At 38.7% G+C, this 20,548-nt stretch overlaps 1 protein-coding gene across 1 annotated transcript; it reads right to left on the bottom strand.

Moving 5' to 3' along the window:
• Window positions 1–1,030: 1,030 nt before the first annotated feature.
• On the bottom strand, window positions 1,031–18,446 carry KNG1 (kininogen 1). The gene is made up of 10 exons (XM_010716842.4): window positions 18,199–18,446; window positions 14,943–15,053; window positions 13,854–13,938; window positions 11,311–11,483; window positions 9,537–9,644; window positions 7,200–7,281; window positions 6,190–6,314; window positions 4,841–4,942; window positions 3,834–3,923; window positions 1,031–2,246 (listed from the first exon to the last, which is right to left on the bottom strand). Exons 1-10 carry the CDS (start codon window positions 18,391–18,393, stop codon window positions 1,545–1,547), a joined length of 1,773 nt encoding a protein of 590 aa, XP_010715144.2. The 5' UTR covers window positions 18,394–18,446; the 3' UTR covers window positions 1,031–1,544.
• Between the last annotated feature and the right edge of the window lie 2,102 nt (window positions 18,447–20,548).

Raw genomic sequence — 20,548 nt, 5'->3', positions numbered from 1 at the left:
AGGACAGTGTTTCTGATTATGTAACACCAGTCATGACAAATAACTAAATAATCTGTGGGATGGCCACTTAAACTGTGTTAAAGAAATGTTTAGATTTGTGTAACCAGGCTGAATTTATATTCAGAGATATTTTTCTAATAATAGATTTCATGGCTTCTTAGATACCAGGCAGAGCTCTTTTGGTCACTGTAGGGTGTGTGATGCAGGGGAGTGCCAGAGCACAGAGCATGATTGCATCTGTAGAACCCAGCAACAGGAGAAGAGTAAGGGGGAATGTTTAGGTTCAGAAAGTCTGAGTTCAGTTCAGTTCTGTGATTTGTAGGGCTCTGCTCTCTCATGACTATTGCAGAGGTCTTGTTTTTTTTCCTTCTGCCCCATCTCCCATTTCCATCTCCCATCCTCTCGTTCATTGGCAATGCTATCACCATCAGTCACTTGACCCTTCCCTTCTCTGTTTCCATCCTTTCTGTTAAGTTGCTGCTTGCTTTTCTTTTCTTTACCCGTCCATTTTACTGCATCAGAGCTTTACCATTTGTAGCATCTGACCTTTTCAGTAACTCCATGTGTGACCAGGCAGTGGTTCTAGCAGGTGAACCAATTTAGCATTAAATCACTTATTTGTGTATTTATTGTATCTTTCCAGCTGAATGAATTAGCAGATCCACATGTGGTGAAACTGTGTTTTCATTTGCCAGAACTACTGGCTTTTTTAGTCAGTGTATTCCACCATAAACTCAGGTTTTGGAAGATACACGGAATAGAAAAGTCAACCCAATCTCTGAATTAAACACATTCTTTGAGTGGAAGAGAGTAGACAAACATTGGGTAGCTTAAGTGCTTGCTGTCTGTAATGTTTGTGCACCTCTGCCCAATCAGATCTGTCATCAGAACTCTGCTGTGTAGTTAACATACTGTGCTGAGAACAACAGAGCTGCTTTATGTAGTGTTTTCTGAGCTCTGCTTGTTATCTGGTTCAACAGAATAGGCTGCTAGTGATAGACTGGTGGCAATGTTATTTGGAGTCAAGAAATTGACAAGTAAAATAGGTTCCTTTATTTTATTTTTGTCTTCGAAAGATTCGCTCTGGGAAATTAGAGAAATCATTTCAGATATCTAAGAAAGGCATCCTTGATCTGTAGTGGTTTAATTTTGTGCTGTGCATATTTGGTTGAAATTCTTCATGTAATCTGCAAAATTCTTGGTTTTTTAAACATAATATAGTGAAATTTGATGCAGTGGTTTGCTGTATGCTCGTAGCAACACGGGGCAGGTGTGACGGTTGTGACTGGAACTTTAGAAGCAGAAAGCTGTTGATTTGCCCAGTCCCTTTACTGGACAGCTTCTGAAGCATTGGTGCCATGCCTGATGCATGTTTTTGCCAAATGTGCAACAGTTAAGCAGACACGGAGCATTGATGACCAACTTGAGTATTTCAGCTGACTGAATATAGGAGCTTTTGCCTCTTATATCTCATATATTTCAAAAGGCAGATATTTTCTGGTTTTCTCTGTGGTGCTTTTGGAGAGGATCCTGTGATGCTTGAATTATTGTAATGCATCTGCAAGATCAAAGCTCATCTCTTCGTTTTGGGGAGGTGGTGGGTTTTCTGTTGTAGGATCGATGTTTTCTGCATCAGAAGGCAAGAGATCCTCATTTATGAATTCTCTGGGAAAGCTGGAAGGAATGGGCAGGTCCAGAATTGGTTTCCAAGGTTTCCCAGGACACTTGGGGAGAGAAGATTCTGTGTGATCCGGCATCCCGTTAAAGGAAGAGATATCAGGAGAATGTACTGGTTCTGTAGGAGCACCAATTTCTGTCCTTACAACCTCTGCATTAAGGAGCTCTAATGCTGTTTCAGCAGTGGATGATGGGAGGGTTTCTTTTTGACTAAAAACCCTTTCACTGGATTCCTCAGAAGATTCAGATTTGTGATGTTTGTGTTTACCATTTCTACCGTGTTTTCCATGTCCACACCTATGGCCCTGCCTGTGCCCACAGTCAGTTTCCTGCCTGTGCCTTTTGGCAAATTCACGATCATTTTTAAATCCATACCTATGTTTATGCCTGTGTTTGTGCCCAGGTTCACCTTCGCTATCTGGTCCCTGTCTATCATCTTGTCTTATTTCTTCACCAGCTCTTTGACTTTCTCCTTCGTTTGTATTGGAGGCTGGAGTTCCATCTACCTGTGGTAGGTCAACAAAGTTTCGTAAAGGAGTGAATCCTGGAGGCCTTCTCACCAATGCGGTCTGAAAAACAACGCAGTAACAGCTGAATTTGTTATGTATACGAGAGCAGATTTGGCAAGATCAAAACCTCATTGCAATAAATGGGTCAAAATCAGATTTTTCAAAGCGATCTTAATAATTTTTTGTGTCTGTAATAAGCATGAAAACAAACGTCCTCTTCAATAATTCTGAGGTATTTTAGCAGCTGTATATTAAAAGAGCAATTTATCACTGAAATTCTGCCAGTTAACTTGGGAGTGAAACTACAGAGAGGAACATATGTATTTGTTTTAATTTGTGAACAATACGGTTCATTTCTATGACTAATTATCCCTGCTCTTGTTAAAGTATAGCATTCTGATGTACTCATACTGAAGTTTGACACATCTCTGGACAGTCTCAGTGCAGAAACATACCCTAGATGTGGATTGATTTCTCACATGAAATGTAGCTATTCAATTTTTTATTTCTTCATTTGACTTATATATTTCATAGGACTGTTGGAAATAATACACAGAGGTTAACGCTGACACTATAAAATGTTTGATTGTTTTTGAGTAATCTCTATTCCCCCATCAGTGTTCCACTGGAAAATAAAGATTGAGTGCCTGATATACAGTCCTGTGAAAAAAATGGGTGTCATTTCTGTCAACTGTAGTGCCTGATCCTTATCTAACTGCAAATCGGGGTTCTTTGGGTTGGAGCTAATTTTGGAAGTTGTGGATAGAATATTTTGAGGGAGACAAAAAGGAGAGCCATTTATTAGTTGCTACATAAAGAATGAATAGATAATTACAAAAGTGCTGAGCGGAGTAAAGTTGCTTAATGTGAATGCAGGTTAATCAATCTCACTTTATTCACTCAATCTTCTTTTCTTGATTGGGGAGCATGGGAATCTCTGGATTTATTAAAAACAACAACAAAAACAACCCAAACTAACAACCTGCAATCATCAGAATTATAATCAGAACTAAAGAAGTTCTGATAATAAGAAAAATATATGTTTGTGTTCTGAAGCTCTCAAACAGCCCCATGTTCGTGGCTAGCTAGTAGTGGGATCTTTTGGAATGGATAAAGACATGAATGTATGCCTTCACTTATGATCACAGAATGGCTTGGGTTGGGAGGAACCTATAAGATCCTCTAGTTCCAAACCTGCTGCTTCAGCCAGGGTTCCCAGCCACTAGATCACGCTGCCCAGGGCCCCATCCAGCCTGGCCTTGAACACCTCCAGGGAAGGGCAGCCACTGCTTTTAAGGGCAGCCTGTGCCAGTGCCTTACCACCCTCTGAGTGAAAAATTTCCCCCAAACATTTATCTAAGTCTCCTCTCTTTTTTCATAGAATCATAGAATTGTTTGAGTTGGAAGGGACCTTTAAAAGCCATCTGGCCCAACTTCCTACACTTGAACAGGGACACCCACAGCTCCATCAGTGCTGAGAGACCCATCCAGACTGACCTTGGATGTCTCCAGGGATGGGGCATCCACCATCTCTGTGGGTTACCTATGCCAGTGCCTCTCCACCCTTATTGTAAACATGTTTTTTTTCCTTGTATCCAGTCTGAACCTCCCCTAGTGATGATGGGTAGTGAAGAAAAGTTGTCATACCATTATCTGATGTTCAGAGCAGTTAACCTGGGAGATGATTTTTTTCTCCAGTGGGACCACATAAATTTGTGCTTGACAGCGCAGTGGTAGCTGTTGACAAAACATCCAAAACAGCATGTTAAGGCAAGGAAACATCAAACGACATGAATGAGTTGTACACAAAAAAATTTACATTTTAATAATACTTTTAAATACTTGGAGTTTTACTTGAATATATATGGAATCAGTTTTAATGATGGAGAAGTCTGTGCTGGGACAGATCACTGCTTAGCTTTTTGACCTCTTAGGATGCCTCTGTGAACACTATACTGCAATTTTGAATTGGATATTGGATTTGTGCCCAACGCTTTTGGAGCACTGTTTAATCTTCATTCCTAACAAACACTGCTTGTTTATCATACTACCCCTACTAAAGATTGGGAAATTGAGAGAATGAGAGGTATTTCTTATTCTTCTGGGCAATACCATCTGCACTAACAGTTTTTAGCTCTTAGAGATAAGCACTGTTCATATAGTGGGAAAAAGGAGTGAAAATGAAGAATCTTCTCTTTCCCAACAGCTCATCAATGGTTTCTGGCTCTATCCGCATTACTTTCCAGTGTCTGAGACTTCCCCAGTATCAGCAGCATGTGCTCCAGAAGCATAATTCCTTTGCACATTGAGAACACTAAAATCTCACTTTTCTTTACTGAAAGTGCAACAGATGCAGGAGCACTGACATCATTTCGTATCACAGCCACCTCCTTTCTTTGATTCTTCATTATCAGAGAAAAGTCCCTTTTGCTTTGCATTGAGCACCAAGATACCACAGTTGAAGTAACTCAGTTTAAGCTTCTTATTTTAATGCTGGTGTCACTGGTTTGGGGTTGCAAACACTGGAAGTTGTTGTTGTTGAAGCGAAGGTAACAGAAATCAGGATCAAATGCGAGTTTACTTTGTGCGTGTTTCAGATTGCAAAGGAATTGCCCATTAGAAACACTACCATTGGCAACATCATCATTACTTACGCTGTCTGTTCTGGCTTCACAGTCCTCGTTAAGCGTTTCAAAGTCTTTTTTTGCGCAGTTTGTCTTCTGGACGAGAAATACTAGATTGTACTTTTGTCCTGCCTAAAAAATTAGCAAGTAAACCTTTTGTCATAAAGGCATTTTTATTGAAAAGAGTTCAGAGACAGAGATGGTTTTCTACAAGGTTGTACTGCAGGCTCATATGACTTACAGTCTACAAGTCCTGACCCCCTGGGGCAATGTATGTTAAGAACAATATTAAAATGTTTGACAGAAAACCTATCTGCTTCTAATCAACTTACTTATTTATTCCTGTTCTCATTCTCAGAAATTCCAACATAGAAACTGAAAGAGACAGAAAGGTCAGAAAAACAGGTCCACAGTTTTGGCTTTGTTTTACTGGATGCCTGTCATAATTTAATTAATAACAAATGAAATCGTTAGAGACACCACTGTAAGAAGCCAAATATGATGTAAGAAGAGTTGAATGTGAGTAAAATGAAGTGTGTGGTGAGCAGACTCAGTTGAAAATGAGCATATTTGCCAAATATATTAAGGAGAGAAACTGTTTTGGTTGAAGAATGTGCCTGGTACGAGTTCTCTTAGTATTTTTACAGAGCCCAAGATAATGTATCTTGCTTTAGAGACAGGAAAATACATGAAATTCTTTAAGTCTAATTTTAAAAAGTATGTATGCTAATATTAATCGTTATGTAAAAAGTGATAAAAGTATTTAAAAGATGAAAAAGCATGCTTACTGTTAGTGAGATAACATGAGCTGATCAGAAAAGTTTTTGTGCACTCCACATTATCCAGTGGTGCCCATTATGCTCATGAGAAGTTCCCAACATGGTATTTTCTGAACTACTCCCTTGTTTTATATTCAGTTCTTTCCATTTCTTAGAGCTCACAGCTACTGTAGAGTAGATAACATCTAAAATAATTCACAGAGTATTGGTGTGGTAGATCAAGTGGTTAGTTCTGTCTAGTAAATCTTCTCTACTTTCAAAAGTCTATGGAATATTACAAAGGCTGATTAAAAAGTGGGATAGAGATATAGAAATCAGATAGACAATGTTAGCCTTCTTGCCATGCTTCTACAATCCCCTTTTAAGAAAAGAAGAAAAAAGAAAAATCAAGAGGCCACAGATTTTTAAATCCAAGCCAAGATGGATACAATTTCACAAGAAAAAGTGCATAGGTATCTCAGTTACCATGTGTATCAATGCTTAGAGAAAAATATTATTTGAAATCTAAATGTTAAGTTTAGATGATTAATGATGCCATGTCTGTTCCTCATTTTTGTATTGTATGGAGAATCAGTTTTAAAAGTTAAAGTAACTCTTAACCTCAACTGTCGCTGATTCTATTTCTGAAACTTGATAGTAGAAGTCATCATCAGTCTCTAAATTAAACTTTTCCACAGCAACCTTCAGTAGTTCCTTCAGTTCTGCACTGTCAGTTAGGACTGTACCTGGACAATCAGAACAAACGTGAGTGGGAGGATTTACCACTTCTCCAGCTGAAAGAAACCGACAGATTTCAGATGTAAGGAACAAAGGTTTCAGTCTAGATATAGGCAGGGAAAACCAGTTATTTATAAACCCCTGCCTTCTGGCACACTTCCGATTTGAGTCTACCAAATTAAACCAAAATATCTTTGCATTTCATGTGATCAGCATTATTGTACCTTGGTTATCTGGAAGAGCACTGCATCAGCACCTAGTGTTGCATTGGATATGCAAGTACAGCTCTCTCACACAAACAAGAATTGTATATACTGAATGTGGATAGCTAGCAAATAAAGGCAGAGAAAACATTTGTTGAAGAAAATCAAGCAAACGAGTAACAAGTGAGAATGCAGCACTTACTACGTACATGGAGTAATACTGTACTCCCTCTTATAGAGCCCTGAAACTGTCAGAATCTGTCTCCAAATAGATAGGTGCAGGAAACATTAATAAGAAATCAATTTGTGGATTAGATTGTAATGAACTTAGAAATTCTAAGTTGCTTACTTACCAGGGAAAAAATAAGCTTCTAATATATCAAAATGAAGTGTAACTATGCAGTATGAAATAAACAATAGTATTGGTATCTGAATTACCAATTTTGGCCTTTGTCTCCGTTGCCTTTCAAAAGAACAGAATAGAGCATATAAAATATTTATAAGAAGTGAAAGAAAACTCTACAGTAAGACTTCATCAAGAGGCAGTGCAGCTTTCATCTTAATATAATTGCTTTATCTTGTTATTATCAGTTCTCATCTCTTGGATTTTTATCTTACCTATTATTTTATGATTGTAATAGACACATCAACGTTGCAGAACTTTCAGAACTGTTAGTGCTGATTACATACCTGGAAGGTTGCACTGGCTTGCAATATCTACAATCTCTGCCTGAAGATTTTCATATGCTTTGGTATCACATTTACCTACACGCTGCAGTAACAACAAAAGAAACAAACAAAACCAGCTGCTTAGTATGTAGAAACAATGAAAAAGCTCACTTTCTGTTCTTACTAACAGAACGACACAACCACACTACTGATAAATTCTTCCCTCAATATGTGAGGAGCAAGAAGCCTCACAGACAGTTTGCAGAGCCAACAAATGATAAGGGTTTTAAAGAGTTACTTAGAGAAAATAAAGCTGCAAAAGAGAGGCTAAGTGATTTATTTGTATGTATTCATTACAGAAGGAAAGAGAGAAGTTTACAAACCAGAATCCAGTTTTATGGAGAACTCTGGCATTTGTCTTAAACTCCAAAGATCAAAAGGAAGATTACACATCTAACAAATCAAACATCACTGAGTTTCTGGGCCTGCTTGTATTCACCCGAGTGCTCTAGGGGAATTGTGGTAGATGATGTGCTTAAGATTGCCTTGCTATTTTAGGCTGAAATAAAAAAATGTGGTCCTGTTCTTTTTTAAATGTCGTAGATCTATAAGATGCACATCTGTACTATTCAAATTATTAGAATGTAAAGAAAGAACTAACTGGCATGACTATATCAGAAATGGTTGTAAACAAAAGTTGTATTTTGCAGATTGCTTCCAAAGCATCACAAAAATTGGTAGAGACCTGACGTTGATATAGTATGCTCAGCTTTTCAGAAAGATTTCAATGAAGTCACTTATTGAAGTCTCTAAAGGAAACAAACTAAATGTAAAATAAGAGGAAAGGCCCCTATGTGGATAAATACCCAGTTAAAATACATGAAATAGCAAAGGATTAATGATTACTCTCCTAGAGAAAGGACTGCAAGAGCTGGATGTTAGATGTTGGTCTGGGAGAAGGAAATTAATATAGAGAAATGTAAAGTAACGCACGAGGGAGAAGCCAGTTCTGACTTCACGTTAGGCACTGAGCTGATAGATTCATGATCTTAGGGCTATGATGTACTTGAAAGTGTCATTATGAAAACATCTGCCTAGCAGTGGTTTGGAAAAATGGGGGAAAAAATAATATCAAGGTTTATTATCTAGGCTAGAGAAAAAGAATGACATTATGGCCCAGTACAGCTCTGTGGTTCACACACATGTTGAGTATAGGGTGCAGTTCTGGCTCTTCTGTTTCAGAATGAATAATATGCATGGTGTAGATTACAAGCAGCTTTTGTGGAATTTGGCTATTCTAAGGAGTGGAATATTTTATAACAGCGTATTCTAATAGTATCTCTAGATGATCAGTTGCTGATCTTAGTTGCTGTCTTAGTTTCGGCTGCTTAATTACTCCATCGATAAAGATCCAGTCTCACAGGCAGTGTGTGATGAAATCAGAATGGAAAGGTGGTAACTCGCCTGGATTATGCGAGATGGACAGAAGCCATTATCTCCCAGTGACAGGTTGGAAAACTCAGGCTCAAGAAGATAAGTAACTTGCTTAAAGGCAAGCATTGCTAACAGAGAATTTTGTTTCATCTAGCCAGATTCTGTCTCCTATTATTTACTACAGTGTTGTGATTCTTTCCTTTTTTGTTCAGTGCTTCAGAAATGCAGTGATGTCTTTGAGACCTCTAAGGAGTCATTTACAAACAGGAATGTGATGTCCAACCACATACTTCCACGACAGCTGAAACAGATGGGAGTCAGGGCTCCTGTGGCTCCTTCCCTCACATTTACCACCACTGTTCACCATGACTGTACGTTCCTGCTTTGGATTTGGCACAAGCACTTGTCTCACTCCTTGGTGAGATAGGCCAGGGAGATTGGTTGAGAGAGCAGCTCTCTTTTTGGTACGTTTAATTCTGTTCCAGATCAGAGCAATAAAGGAAGTACTTGGTTTTGTGGCACTTACGTGTATTTGTTAGTAAGTCTCTTTTGAAGCTCTCTTATTTGGGCTTTAGTAGAGATAGGTAGCAATTCAGCTACTTACTTAGGAAATGTTTTATACTGGGAAAACGGCTCATTGTAGTAACTTCTTGCTTTGTGTCTGAACAGCTCTCTGAATAGGAATTTCTTAAGGGCTTTATTATTAGGATGAGACTTAAGATTCAATAGAGTAATCTGCAAACATTTCACTCTTAGTCACTAATTCAAGAGAGAACTGCATAAATAGATGGTTATCTGTAAGCCTGAATTTTAACATCATTAGTTAAGTTAAGCAAGACTGTAAAATACATATTTGAGTCAGATCTCAGCCGTTACTTGTTAATATGATTTTTTGGTGATAAATAGGTTGTGAAGATTACTTACACCTTCAGAAGTGGTTTTGCATTCGTGAGTTAAATCTTGAAATTGGTCTTTAGAGCAGTTTGTTTCCTTGATTTCATATTTAATTATGTAATTCCATCCAGCTACCACCTGGAACAGATATTTAGGAGATATTTATATTATGTAAACTAATACAAACTTTGAAGTTCCACTACTGAATGCAATCAACGAAGAAAGCAAAACCACCCTTCTAAGCATCCTCCATCCATCAAATCACATTGTAGTCACTGGCCTAACCAAATTTATGAGCTATTTATGAGCTAACCAAAAAACGTTGTCCTTGCAGTACAGAAAGTAAACTAAGTCAAGTAGTTATTAGAAATGCAGTTTATATTCAGATTCTGCTTCTGGCAAGCCTGTAGCCTTGCAATGCATGGTTTCATGCACTTTCCTCCAAAGTATCTGTTACTTATTACTGCCAGTGACAGGAAGCTGGTCTAGATGGATGACTACACTAATACAGCTTGGCAGTTCCTGTGTTCCTAACTATGTGACATAGTAAAATAGTATCTGAATAATGTAACTTTACACTGCTGGCATCATTTGTTATTGAGTGTCCTGTGTTTGTCATCTGCTTGTAATTGTGTCTGCTTTGGGCCTTTTCCCCCTTCCCTGCTTTGTCCAGATCTTTGACCTCCCTTCATTTTCTCTGCAGGAAGTAGTTCTGTTTTCCTCACTGCAGCTATTGATTTCACCCATAAAATCTCTCCATGTTACAGTGTTGGATCAGGTAATATTAGATTAAAAAAAGAGAAAGAAAGAATCAAAGATAAACTTTCCATCCCAGATCAGTTAAAGCAGAGGGCTGTGACTAGTCTCTGTTAGCCAGAAGTGTCATGATAGTTTTCTTTTGAGCTGCTGAATTGCAGTCTCTGTGACATTTGCTTGTAAGACTTAATTGTTGTGGAAGCTTGTCTTTCAACTAAGAGAATTATTGCCATCAGTAAATAAAGGACCATCAGAATTTAATCATGGATCAAATTGACGTGAGACTAGATGCTTTTTGGCAAAGTAAAAACATACACAAATAAAAGGGTTTGTAGTTGGTGTGGAGTTATATACTGTTTAAAAAGCAAATTGGAAACTTGGCTTTCTAGCAACATCATGCCAATGCATAGGAAAACTTTTCATGGGGAAATAAGCGCTGCCTGCAGTACCAGAAATTTCTGCAGCCTGAGCATTCGCTTGCAAAGCAGGTATTCTTCTGTGCAGAAATCTTTCAGCCAGCAATAAGCTTGCTTTTTTTCTTATCCATGTTTTCTTTTACTGGTTCACCTACCCTGTGGTGTATATCAGCTACTGACATACAGGACCTATTGCACTGCAAAAACGTAGGTGCCTTCTGCTGTTTGAGAGGCTGTAGAGTATGAGAGACATCTGCACAAGCTGGCACAAAACCTAGAAGAGATCTGTTCCTGCTGGAGCTTCATGGACAAGCCAAGTGGAACACTCTAGAGCCTCTGAGATGACACAAGGTGCTTGTGTCAGCATTGAATAAAAATAAACTGGTGCTGAACACTGGTATTTGTAGCTGCAGATAAAGAAAGAAAGCCTTTAAAACCAGTTCATAAAATTGATAGCTCTAAAGATCCAGCAACAGTTTTTGATTCTGTGTAAGTGAAGGGAGTTATTTACATGGTCCGTGCTCTATATGAATTCTGGATGCTTTTATCATGAATTATACCTTAAAATCAAAAACATATACATAACCAAAATATCTTTTTAAAGATCTAGAGAAAAAAAATCATATACAGACCTGTCTTTGAGCTTTGATTATTTCCACAAGTTTGAAAAGGACAGTTTCATTACTGTGTTTGTTGAACTTTTTAATGGCTTTTTTCAGAATTTCTGACACTTGTAAATCATCATTTGATATAGTATGAAAGCATCCAACACAGGTAGCCTGAGTGAATGGTATCATTGGTTGAACTGGAAAGGAACAAACCAAAAAAAACACAGGTTTTCATGTTAAGAAATCTCAGGTTTTAATTTTTCATGTTAAGTCATGTAAAGAATGGTTCAACATGCCGGAATCTTTTCTGCTTTTAAGCAGAATGATAAGCAAAAGATTTTAGTTTCAGGGCCTGCAAAAACCCTCACTGTACCTAGACACAGGCTTCTGGGTGTGCTGGTAGGGGACATCCATGAAACCTTTATGCAGCAGCAAATTTAATTCAGAGGAATAAATGAGTTCAGGAGTCACTGAATCTATTAAAAACCTTACAGGTAGTTTTGACACCACTAAGGAAGGGCCTCCCCCATGCAGTTAGGGAAAAAGCAGTGAAGGTCACAGCTAAAGGGATGTTCTTCAGATTCTTGGAAGCTCACCTGCTGGGTGCAGCTGCTCACTGTCCTCGCCATGTTCCAGGAGGGGGACTTTGGCAGGAGCTTTCTGGCTCACCCACAGCAGCCCTGATTTAGAGCTCCTTAGGGACTATAGTTGAACTATTATTCCACTGCTCTGTTGTGTGAGCTCTCCCTGCCAGTCACTTCAGCTGCCACTTGCCACTTCGTGTTACTCTCAGGCATAGCTAACTGGATTGGTTGTCGATAGGCAAGTTTGATGGGATGCTCAAACTTCTGTTTCCTACTACTAATCCTATTAACTCTCTTTCCTTTCTAGTAATCATGGATTAGATTTTCATAAATTAATTTTATAGTTCAGTACATAAATTAATTTCATGATTCAGTGAGCTTGGGACAATATGTGGTCACTGTGGAATTGAAATAAAATTTGTGTGCCTGATCCTCAGCTGACATAAATTGACTTTAATGGCGTTATGCCTGCTTGCATCAGCCAGGGAATCAGTCCAGGGTCAGCATGATCAAATAGTTCCACCAAGAAGGCTGAACTCTCTGTTCCCTACTATGAAGGGAAAGTCCTTCACCAGTTAGAGTCTATTGCTTAACTCTTTGTGTTTGAATCCTTTGCATTTGATTTGGCTTCTTTGTACATGTGGAATACCTCAGTGTAAGCAATACTATTTAGTCTTAGATCTCCAAGAGGCACTTGAACAAAATTTAGCTTGTGATGTTTCTAGCATCACTTATTGCTGCTGGCTATCGGCTCAGCAATGAATGCCATATATGCGTTACACAAAAATTATTACTCCCTGAAAATGGGGTGATATAGGACAGCAGTACGCCCAGTTCCAGGAGGACTATGGTCTTACCATTCTTCTAAGTTCTGAACAAAGATGCATGCTTTTTTCAGAGTTGCTATGTTGTGTAACAAGCTGAACTTCTTAGGCTGAATGTGTAATTCTAATTCACGGCGGTTGTTTTTTAGCTTTCTAAGTACAGATTCAGATGCAGATTCCCCATGCTCTCTTTGTGAGATTCACACACATTCTGTTGGCAACTAGATGTCACCATTGCCCTACTAATTGGAAACACAGTGGCCTCTGCAGTAGCAGAGCGTGGAATTTGTGTGTGTTCCTGGAAAGACACTGGCTGTAGGTACAGACACTGCAGCTTTAATCAAGAGAGCTAGGGAACAAATTAAAACAAACCCACAAACATAAGCTGTCTAACAATTTGAAAGTTGTGGTAAATACTTCTGTAGTTAATGTGCGCTTGGCTCCGTGCTACCAGGTAGATGGATTTTTAAAACTAGCTCAGATTTGTCTTACATGAATGCTAGCCATGGATACAGAAATATCACAAGCAAAGCTTTCAAACAATGTGACCCATTTCTGATGAAGAGAATTACAATGCAAATGTAAGTCTTATATGAATATTTTATAGGCAAACAAGGTAAAACTCTAATACTCTCTATTGTTAGGATCTAAGTGATGTTGTAGTTTATCATACATAATTCTATCACTACTGATTTTTATTTTTTTTTTAACTTAAATCTGCTCTCCCCCCCCATTTGGGAGTAACTTTTTGTTTTGATAAGCTTTAACAGAAATAATGCAGTCATTCTTAGCTTGGAGAAAGTTAATTTCTGGTGCAATTTCATACCTGGTTAAGTAAGGATAGAAATTTCAGGTGTGGAAAGGGGTATCTAGTTTCCATGTTATTGATGTGCTTTTGGTCTTAAGCAGATTCATTTCATTTCCCATGTGTAAGGAAACTTACTACACATCCACTAGACACCTAGCTTGTGCCTGCATACCAGTGGAGTGACACTTTTACCTTTAAAATGCAGTTACTTTTGAAAGATGATTTATGAATGTCTGAATAGAATGATGAGGATCTCCTACTGTTAAAATTTTTGGAAAGTCCCAGCATGATGTTTTTCCCATTCTTATTTTTCTATGTACTTTATGAATGCTGCCCCAAGCAATTACTTACCTGGAACAATTTTGCAATCATGTGAAACATTACTTGTTTTTTCAGCGTTGTTCATGTGAACTTGAGCTGTGCACTCTCCTGTTTTCTGCAAATACATACGGCAATATTTGATTTAAGATTGGCTGATGAAAAAAAATACTCTGCTGTAAATTTCTTCAGCTGTTGAACAAAGTTGACAGTTGCAAGTTGAATTTGGGGGACAAGTTCATATGTTCTTTTGTAGTGATGTCAAATTTGCTGTTTTGTTACTGGAAAAGGAACTGTCTCGTTTTCTAGGAGAGCAGAATGAACTGAGCAATTTATTTAGAAGATTGCTTTGTATCATTGTTGATAAGTGTTAATTAACTAAAGATTTTGCTGTCAGAATAAAGGAAATGAACACATTCTCATAAATGAAGTCTGAAGAATTGTGTTCCTCTCTGCTGATACAAGATGTGCACCAGCAATCATGACATTTCATACTAGTTCAAATAATATGATCCCTCTTCAATACTTTTTTTTTTAATGCTTCCTGTACAGTATGAAATAACAGTGATTTCTGCTGGGGATTTGCAGTGTTTCTGCATGCTATGTGGGCCTGATTGCACCTCCTCTTTGAAGTGCTTCCTAATAGCACAAGCCAGATGGGCTTTGCACTGCTAAGCACCCTCTGGTAAATGTTCTGCCACAGCGGCTTCCATGTCAGTGTTTTCATTGGTGCCAGTCTGGTTGGTTTGGTTGTGCAACTTTCCATTACACACAAGCAATAGGATGTTTGATAGCCCTCACATTCTTGTTGTTAGTGTACCTTCTGTTGGATTTATTGTGAACCATCATATTGAAGATTTTAAATGATCCCTTCTGCTGAAATTCAGGTCTATAGTGGTAAATTCACAAATATGGTGGTTAACTTCAGGGTTGTGAACTCTTCTGTTCTACACTTTATTTCCATAAACTATCAAAAACAGCATAGCTGAAAAAAGTTAATTCTCTTCCATGTTTTTTGTTGGTTGTTTTTTTTCCCCTGGAGAGCAAAGTCCTGGTCGTTATATTATTTATATTATACTGATATTTCTGTTCTGGGAAGTTTTAAAGAGGAGAGATACTTACAGCTTCTGCAGATGCTTTGTAATCACAGTCCTTCCAGTGTTTGTTTTCCTCAGTGGCACAAGTGGTCTCTCGTATCTGATATTTCACGTGGAATTGTTTGTCAGGACCTATCTGGGTAAAAATGCAAGTGTATGGGAACAGCTGAGCCACAGCCTGAACCTCTGATTGATCACCCGAGGGGAGCACTGAGTCAGCCGCAGGAGCACAGCCAGGTGAAGGCAATTCAGCGGTGTGATCGAGAGGGGTAGAGCCTGGCTGCCCCTCTCCTACACCCACCTAAGGGCTGACTGCCACCGAGGGAGGATCTCTCTCTGGAGATTGCCCCTCGTGGAGTTTCTTGCACGCTTACAACACCAGTGAGCACTTTTCATTTATTTCTGATTGTCTTTTCCTATGTGATAATCTTACTAGCCTAACTTCTCTGTGTGCTTATTGATCATACAATGCTTTACAACATCTGTATGCTTACTTATCTTCCAGCAAGTCATCGTTTGCATAGCGATAAATCAAGACATCAGTGAAAAGATAAGAACTGTAAAGAGCAGATGCTATCCATTGGTTACCTTATGTTTTATACTATGGTTTCAGATTAGCTGCTGGTCTCTGTGAAAGGTCTCCAGTATATCACTCCCTCTCAGAAATTATCTAAGTATGTTACTGAGTCTTTACCTGTAAGTACAAATATGGTATGTCCTACTACCTACGCTTTAACATATTGTATCTAGGACTTTAAAAACAGAAATAAGTGATTAGGTTTTCTACTTGCATTCAAGCATATTCCAAATAAGCAAATTAGTGTTGCTGCTTGGGTAATTAACGTAATTACTTGTTTGGACTGTGCTCCTGTTCAATTCCCTCACTCTCACACTTGTTCTCCTCCCAGATCTGTCCATTCTCCTTATGCACAGCCCTACAGGCATCCCAGAGGTAGCAATAGCCAGCAATTGTGGAGCAGCCTGGTGGTGCCCAAACTGCCTGTACTCTGTGGTGTGAGGGTAAATAAGCTGCCCTGCATACCTGGGGAAAAGGGCAGAGGGCTTCTGAGGCAGCCTTTGGCTGCTCCTGCAGTATTCTCATAGGTGTTAAAGGCTGCGCTGCTCTTGGGGATGGCCTCACAAATCCCCAAGATTTTCAAACTATTGAAGTTTGACGTGACCAGTGCAAGTGCTTCTGATGTTAAATAAGTAAGGGGGCATTTTCTCCTTGCAATAAACTGAGTAGTAAGCCTGTACCAACAGGTAACATTAACACACTGCAAGGTTTGTAGCTCATCCTCCAGAGATTATGTAACGACAAGTTCTGGTTTACTGCCACTAAAAATGCTCTGCCAGTGTACTTTTTCAAATACAAACACACACAGTTGCTGCAGTTTAATGTTAATTCTCTCTTAGTTCTTGTCTTAATGGTATCAAAGAAGAGAAGCTGAGTTAGCATGGGTGGAGTATACTGAAACACTTGTGTAGGTGAAGACAGAATTTCTTTTGTTCATTCAATTCCTGTTACACATTGCTACATCTCTACAGAAAGTAGAAGGATGTGATGTGATGACTGCAGGCTGTAAGACAGGATGAAAAGGTCTCTAAAAATATGGTGGACTTAATCCTCAGCAGGTGTAAATTGACATTTATGGAACTGCATCAGGTTATACTGCCTGGGATGTGGATTTAAAGAGCCAAACCCTGTTATCTGTTAACGGTTTTCTAAACCTGGAGTAAATCAGTTCAGTGAGCAAATGGAGCTCGTGAGAAAATGCACTGTTTCTGTATGTCATTTGTTGTTGTTTCATTTCGTTATTTTTTATGAATAGTTATGCCTTTAACTGGGGCAGGTTCAGTCTTCCACCAGTTAGCTTTTATGTTTTATTACCTTATCAATAATGAATGTACATGAATATATAATAACCAGCTATTTAATTAATGCATTCAGCGTTGTGAGACTAGCAATGAGTAAAATCTGTGCTCTTTCTGGAAAAAGTCTAAAGAATATGAACAACTCTCTCTTGCAGATTCCTTCTTTTTTTTTTTTTTCCTTAGCATCAGTCAGATCAATGATTCAAGTAATAATTGATTTTCACCTCTCATCTTTCAAGAAAGGGCAGTATATTGAGAGAAAGATGAACAGAAATTGCATTAAATATGTATTCTTAGAAATAGAACATGAGACAAAATACTGAAAATAATATCTATTGTTTGGGCAAGGAGGTTGTGTAATAGCTCTAGTATAAGGAAGCAGAAAGGAAGGTGGTGTTACAGCTATGGTATAAAGAAGTTTGCATTTAGCTATTGTTATATTGTCAAAAAAGATCATGGGAGTATTAATTTCTTTAATTATATAAAGGCTTTGACAAATTTCAGTCTTTGTCTGCTAAAATCTCCCCAGTCTGGTAACAGGAAAACCAGAGGGAAGGTGCCAGGAAATATGGTTTATGTAAAGCATTTAGCAATTTGTGTCCCGTTTCCATCCGGGTCGAAGTGTCTTGTGATTTTTGGAGTGCAGAATATTCTGACACTGGGATTCCAATCCAACAGAAAAAAATTGCTGATGTTTTCAAGTAAAGCAGTGCTTGTAGTCATTACGGTAACATTATCTTGGTGTGCGTCTCAGAGGTAAATACTCCTTGTTAGATTAACTCTATGCAGAAGGACTGCAGGCAAGAGATCACCTTTCATTCTTTGTTTCCTCTCTAATTTTAACTGTCACTCTTTGACTAAAATATTACCTGTGCTTTTATATACATCTGTGACTCAGGACTAGTGTCAATCAAGTAATATTCAGGAACAATTTTTTCACAGCATTGGTGAATTTTATCAAGTGTGTTTTTTTTAGCGGGTGATACTAGCTCTTCTCAAGTCAAGATATATCCACTTTATAATGTGTGTTTTTGCCATCCATCTGAAAAATCTTAATGACGGCAGAAAGGGGTAAAATTTCCAACAGGGAGGAGAAAACTGGATGGACAAGTAAGACAAACTGTATTAGTGGTATAAGTTCTCTATTATTTGCTTTTTAGTTCTTACGCTAGTAAGCAGTTCACCAGCACACAGTTCCACTGATAAGAACATAGTATAAATCCCTGCTTGTCACAGTGACAAGTATCTTACTATGCAAGCCATTTCTTTGATTATTTTTTTTTTTGGTAACTATTTCTGCAAGACACCTTCCTGCCACACTTGCTATCCCTTGTGAATCAGATAGAGCAAATCTGATTCAGTGTGCATAAACAATTCCAACATGTTTTTTTGCAAAGTCTACTTACTGTTCTCTTGGCTTCCATCACCATGTACAGAGCAAATTGATTACCAGTAGTGCTGTCTCCATTGTATTTCTGCAGTGCTGTGTCAACAGCTTCCAAGACATCTGGGTCATCGCAGTCCAAAAATTGAAACGGGAGAGGGGTGGCTCTAGCAGAAAAAAAGCTACAACAGAATGCTACAACAACAAAAAGTTTCATAACTGGACAAAAACAAAAGTCCCCTGCATTAGAAGGCTCTTTAAAAAGCAAAGGGAAAAAGAACGCCTGACAAGGATTTAATCACCTCTTATATTTTACAGGACCAATAGCAAAGTAAACAGAATGAGAGGGTTGCTGGGGTTGGTTAATTCTCATCATATCCTGTTTATACAGCAAATAAACTTCTGAATTCCTCTAAACAGGTTTTGTGTGGTCACCAGAATGACACTAAGGTTATTCACCTGTTATCAAGATAACAGGCTAACTGGCTGCAGCTGGAGATCAGCTTACACTGGACAGGATGGCTCCTGAGCAAAACAGCAAGCAAAATGTTTACAGATCTCTGGCTTCTTTTTAACATCAAGACTGTTACTCAGAATTAAATATAATACCCAAGAAGGTCACAGTAGTAATGAAGTTCTAGTTCTGGACAAAGTCACTGTAAATCTTATACATCTGTTTAGACAATAGTTCTGAGAAGTCAGAAAATATTTGAAAGAAAAGTCTTTGGTCGGTTTCATATCATTGAATGCCACAAAACTCTTCAATAGCAGTTGATAACCCTTGTCCTTCATTCTGCAATTGGAGGTGACTATCTTTGATGCCATGTGAAGACTACCTTTGGACCATGGTTTAGTTGGTCTTCGTGATGTATTCTTATCATTACAGATAGGGAAAATGACACCTAAGAAGAGGTCAGTGTTGCCTTTATCCAGCAGAGGCCGTACTAGAGCTGGCAGGGAACATCTGGGACTGCTGACAGCGATGAGCACCAAACAGATTTGCTTTGAATCTGTGAACATGGTGGGATTTACTCAGATCCAGTATTCCACCTCTGTCTTGCTAGTTTTGATTGAAGAAATCGTACTTCAGAGTCTTTGTGGATAAGCTAAGCCATAAACAAGGTTGCTTGAACATTATGATGCATTTAAAAAAAAAAAAAAGCCAACCTTTACTTGGGTATGCAAAATGCCATCCTCATTTTGTTTCTTTTTCTTCATTCTATTCCTTATGCTTTGTTTTACTTCATGTTCTTTAAAAGCTACTTTGAAGACTAATTTTTTTTTTTTTTGTACATTAACCCCATGTTCTTGCTTATGGGATAACTGACCTGAACTAAGTCTCTGCAGTCCCAGACTGTCTGAGTGGACTTATCTTGAAGGGGGATCCAGTATAAAGAGACTTCAGAGCTCTTTCTTCCTGCTCCTCCCAACTAATTTGTCAGCAGAAAGATTCTTAGAGTCATAGTCCCACAGAATGACTTAGGTTGAAAGAGATCTTAACAATCACCAAATTCCAACCTCCTGCTGTGGGCAGAGTTGACCCCACCAGATCAGGCTGTCCAGGGCTCCATCCAGTCTGGACTTAGGCACCTCCCGGCATGGGGCATCCATGACTTCTCTGGGCAGCCTGTGCCTCACCACCCTCTGAGTAATATTTTTTTCCTCGCATCTCACCTAAATCTCCCCTCTTTTAGTTGAAAGCCATTCTGCCTTGTCCTATCACGATCAGAGCATGTAAGCTCACTTCAAGTACTGGAAAGCCACAGTGAGCTCTCCCTGGAGCCTTCTCTTCTACGCAAAACAAGCTCAACTCCCTCAACCTTTCTTCGTAGTAGAGGTGCTCCAGCCCTTTGATCATCCTCGTGACTTTCCTCTAGACTCCCTCCAACAGCTCCACATCCTTCTTGTGCTGGTGGGCCCTAGACTTGGACACAATACTCCAGATGAGGCCTCATGAGGGCAGAGGGGGACAGTTATCTTCCTTGCCCCATTGGTCACCGTTCTTTTGATGCAGCCCACAATACAGCTGGCGAATGCTTCATTGATTAAAAAAATAATAATAAAATTACCTGAAAGAGTTATTACATGTCTTTGCTTTTCCCCTCCACTGAGAGCAGTTACGAACTATTTGAAAAGGGCTGTACTTGAATGCAGAATTTTTTATGTATCTCCACCAGTATTTGTAGCAATGGAAGCACCTGTACAGGCCACGCTGTTGTGTTACACCACAACTCATTAACTATACTCAGACCTTTTCTAGATAACCTGTAACCCAGCAACCATTAATCAGTTTATGTTAGAGTATGCCTCATGGGTATTGAATGTGCTGCTAAACATCTGTAGTAAGAAAAGACAAAACTTTAGCAACTGCA

Source organism: Meleagris gallopavo, chromosome 11 (genome assembly GCF_905368555.1).
Source record: "Meleagris gallopavo chromosome 11, MGAL_WU_HG_1.1, whole genome shotgun sequence".
Classification (NCBI taxonomy): Eukaryota; Metazoa; Chordata; class Aves; order Galliformes; family Phasianidae; genus Meleagris; species Meleagris gallopavo.
Note: the sequence above shows the minus strand (reverse complement) of the source record. Positions and strands in the feature narration are given on the sequence as shown.

What these genes read in the sequence shown, in the direction of transcription:
- KNG1 (XM_010716842.4), bottom strand. Translation starts at nt 18,393, where the DNA reads ATGAAACTTTTTGTTGTTGTAGCATTCTGTTGTAGCTTTTTTTCTGCT. An exon ending in GTGAAGCCAGAACAGACAGC is followed by an intron (nt 3,924 to 4,840) that starts GTAAGTAATGAT and finishes TTTTGTCAACAG; the next exon opens with CTACCACTGCGCTGTCAAGC. An exon ending in GCTCTGAACATCAGATAATG is followed by an intron (nt 2,247 to 3,833) that starts GTATGACAACTT and finishes GTTGTTTTTCAG; the next exon opens with ACCGCATTGGTGAGAAGGCC.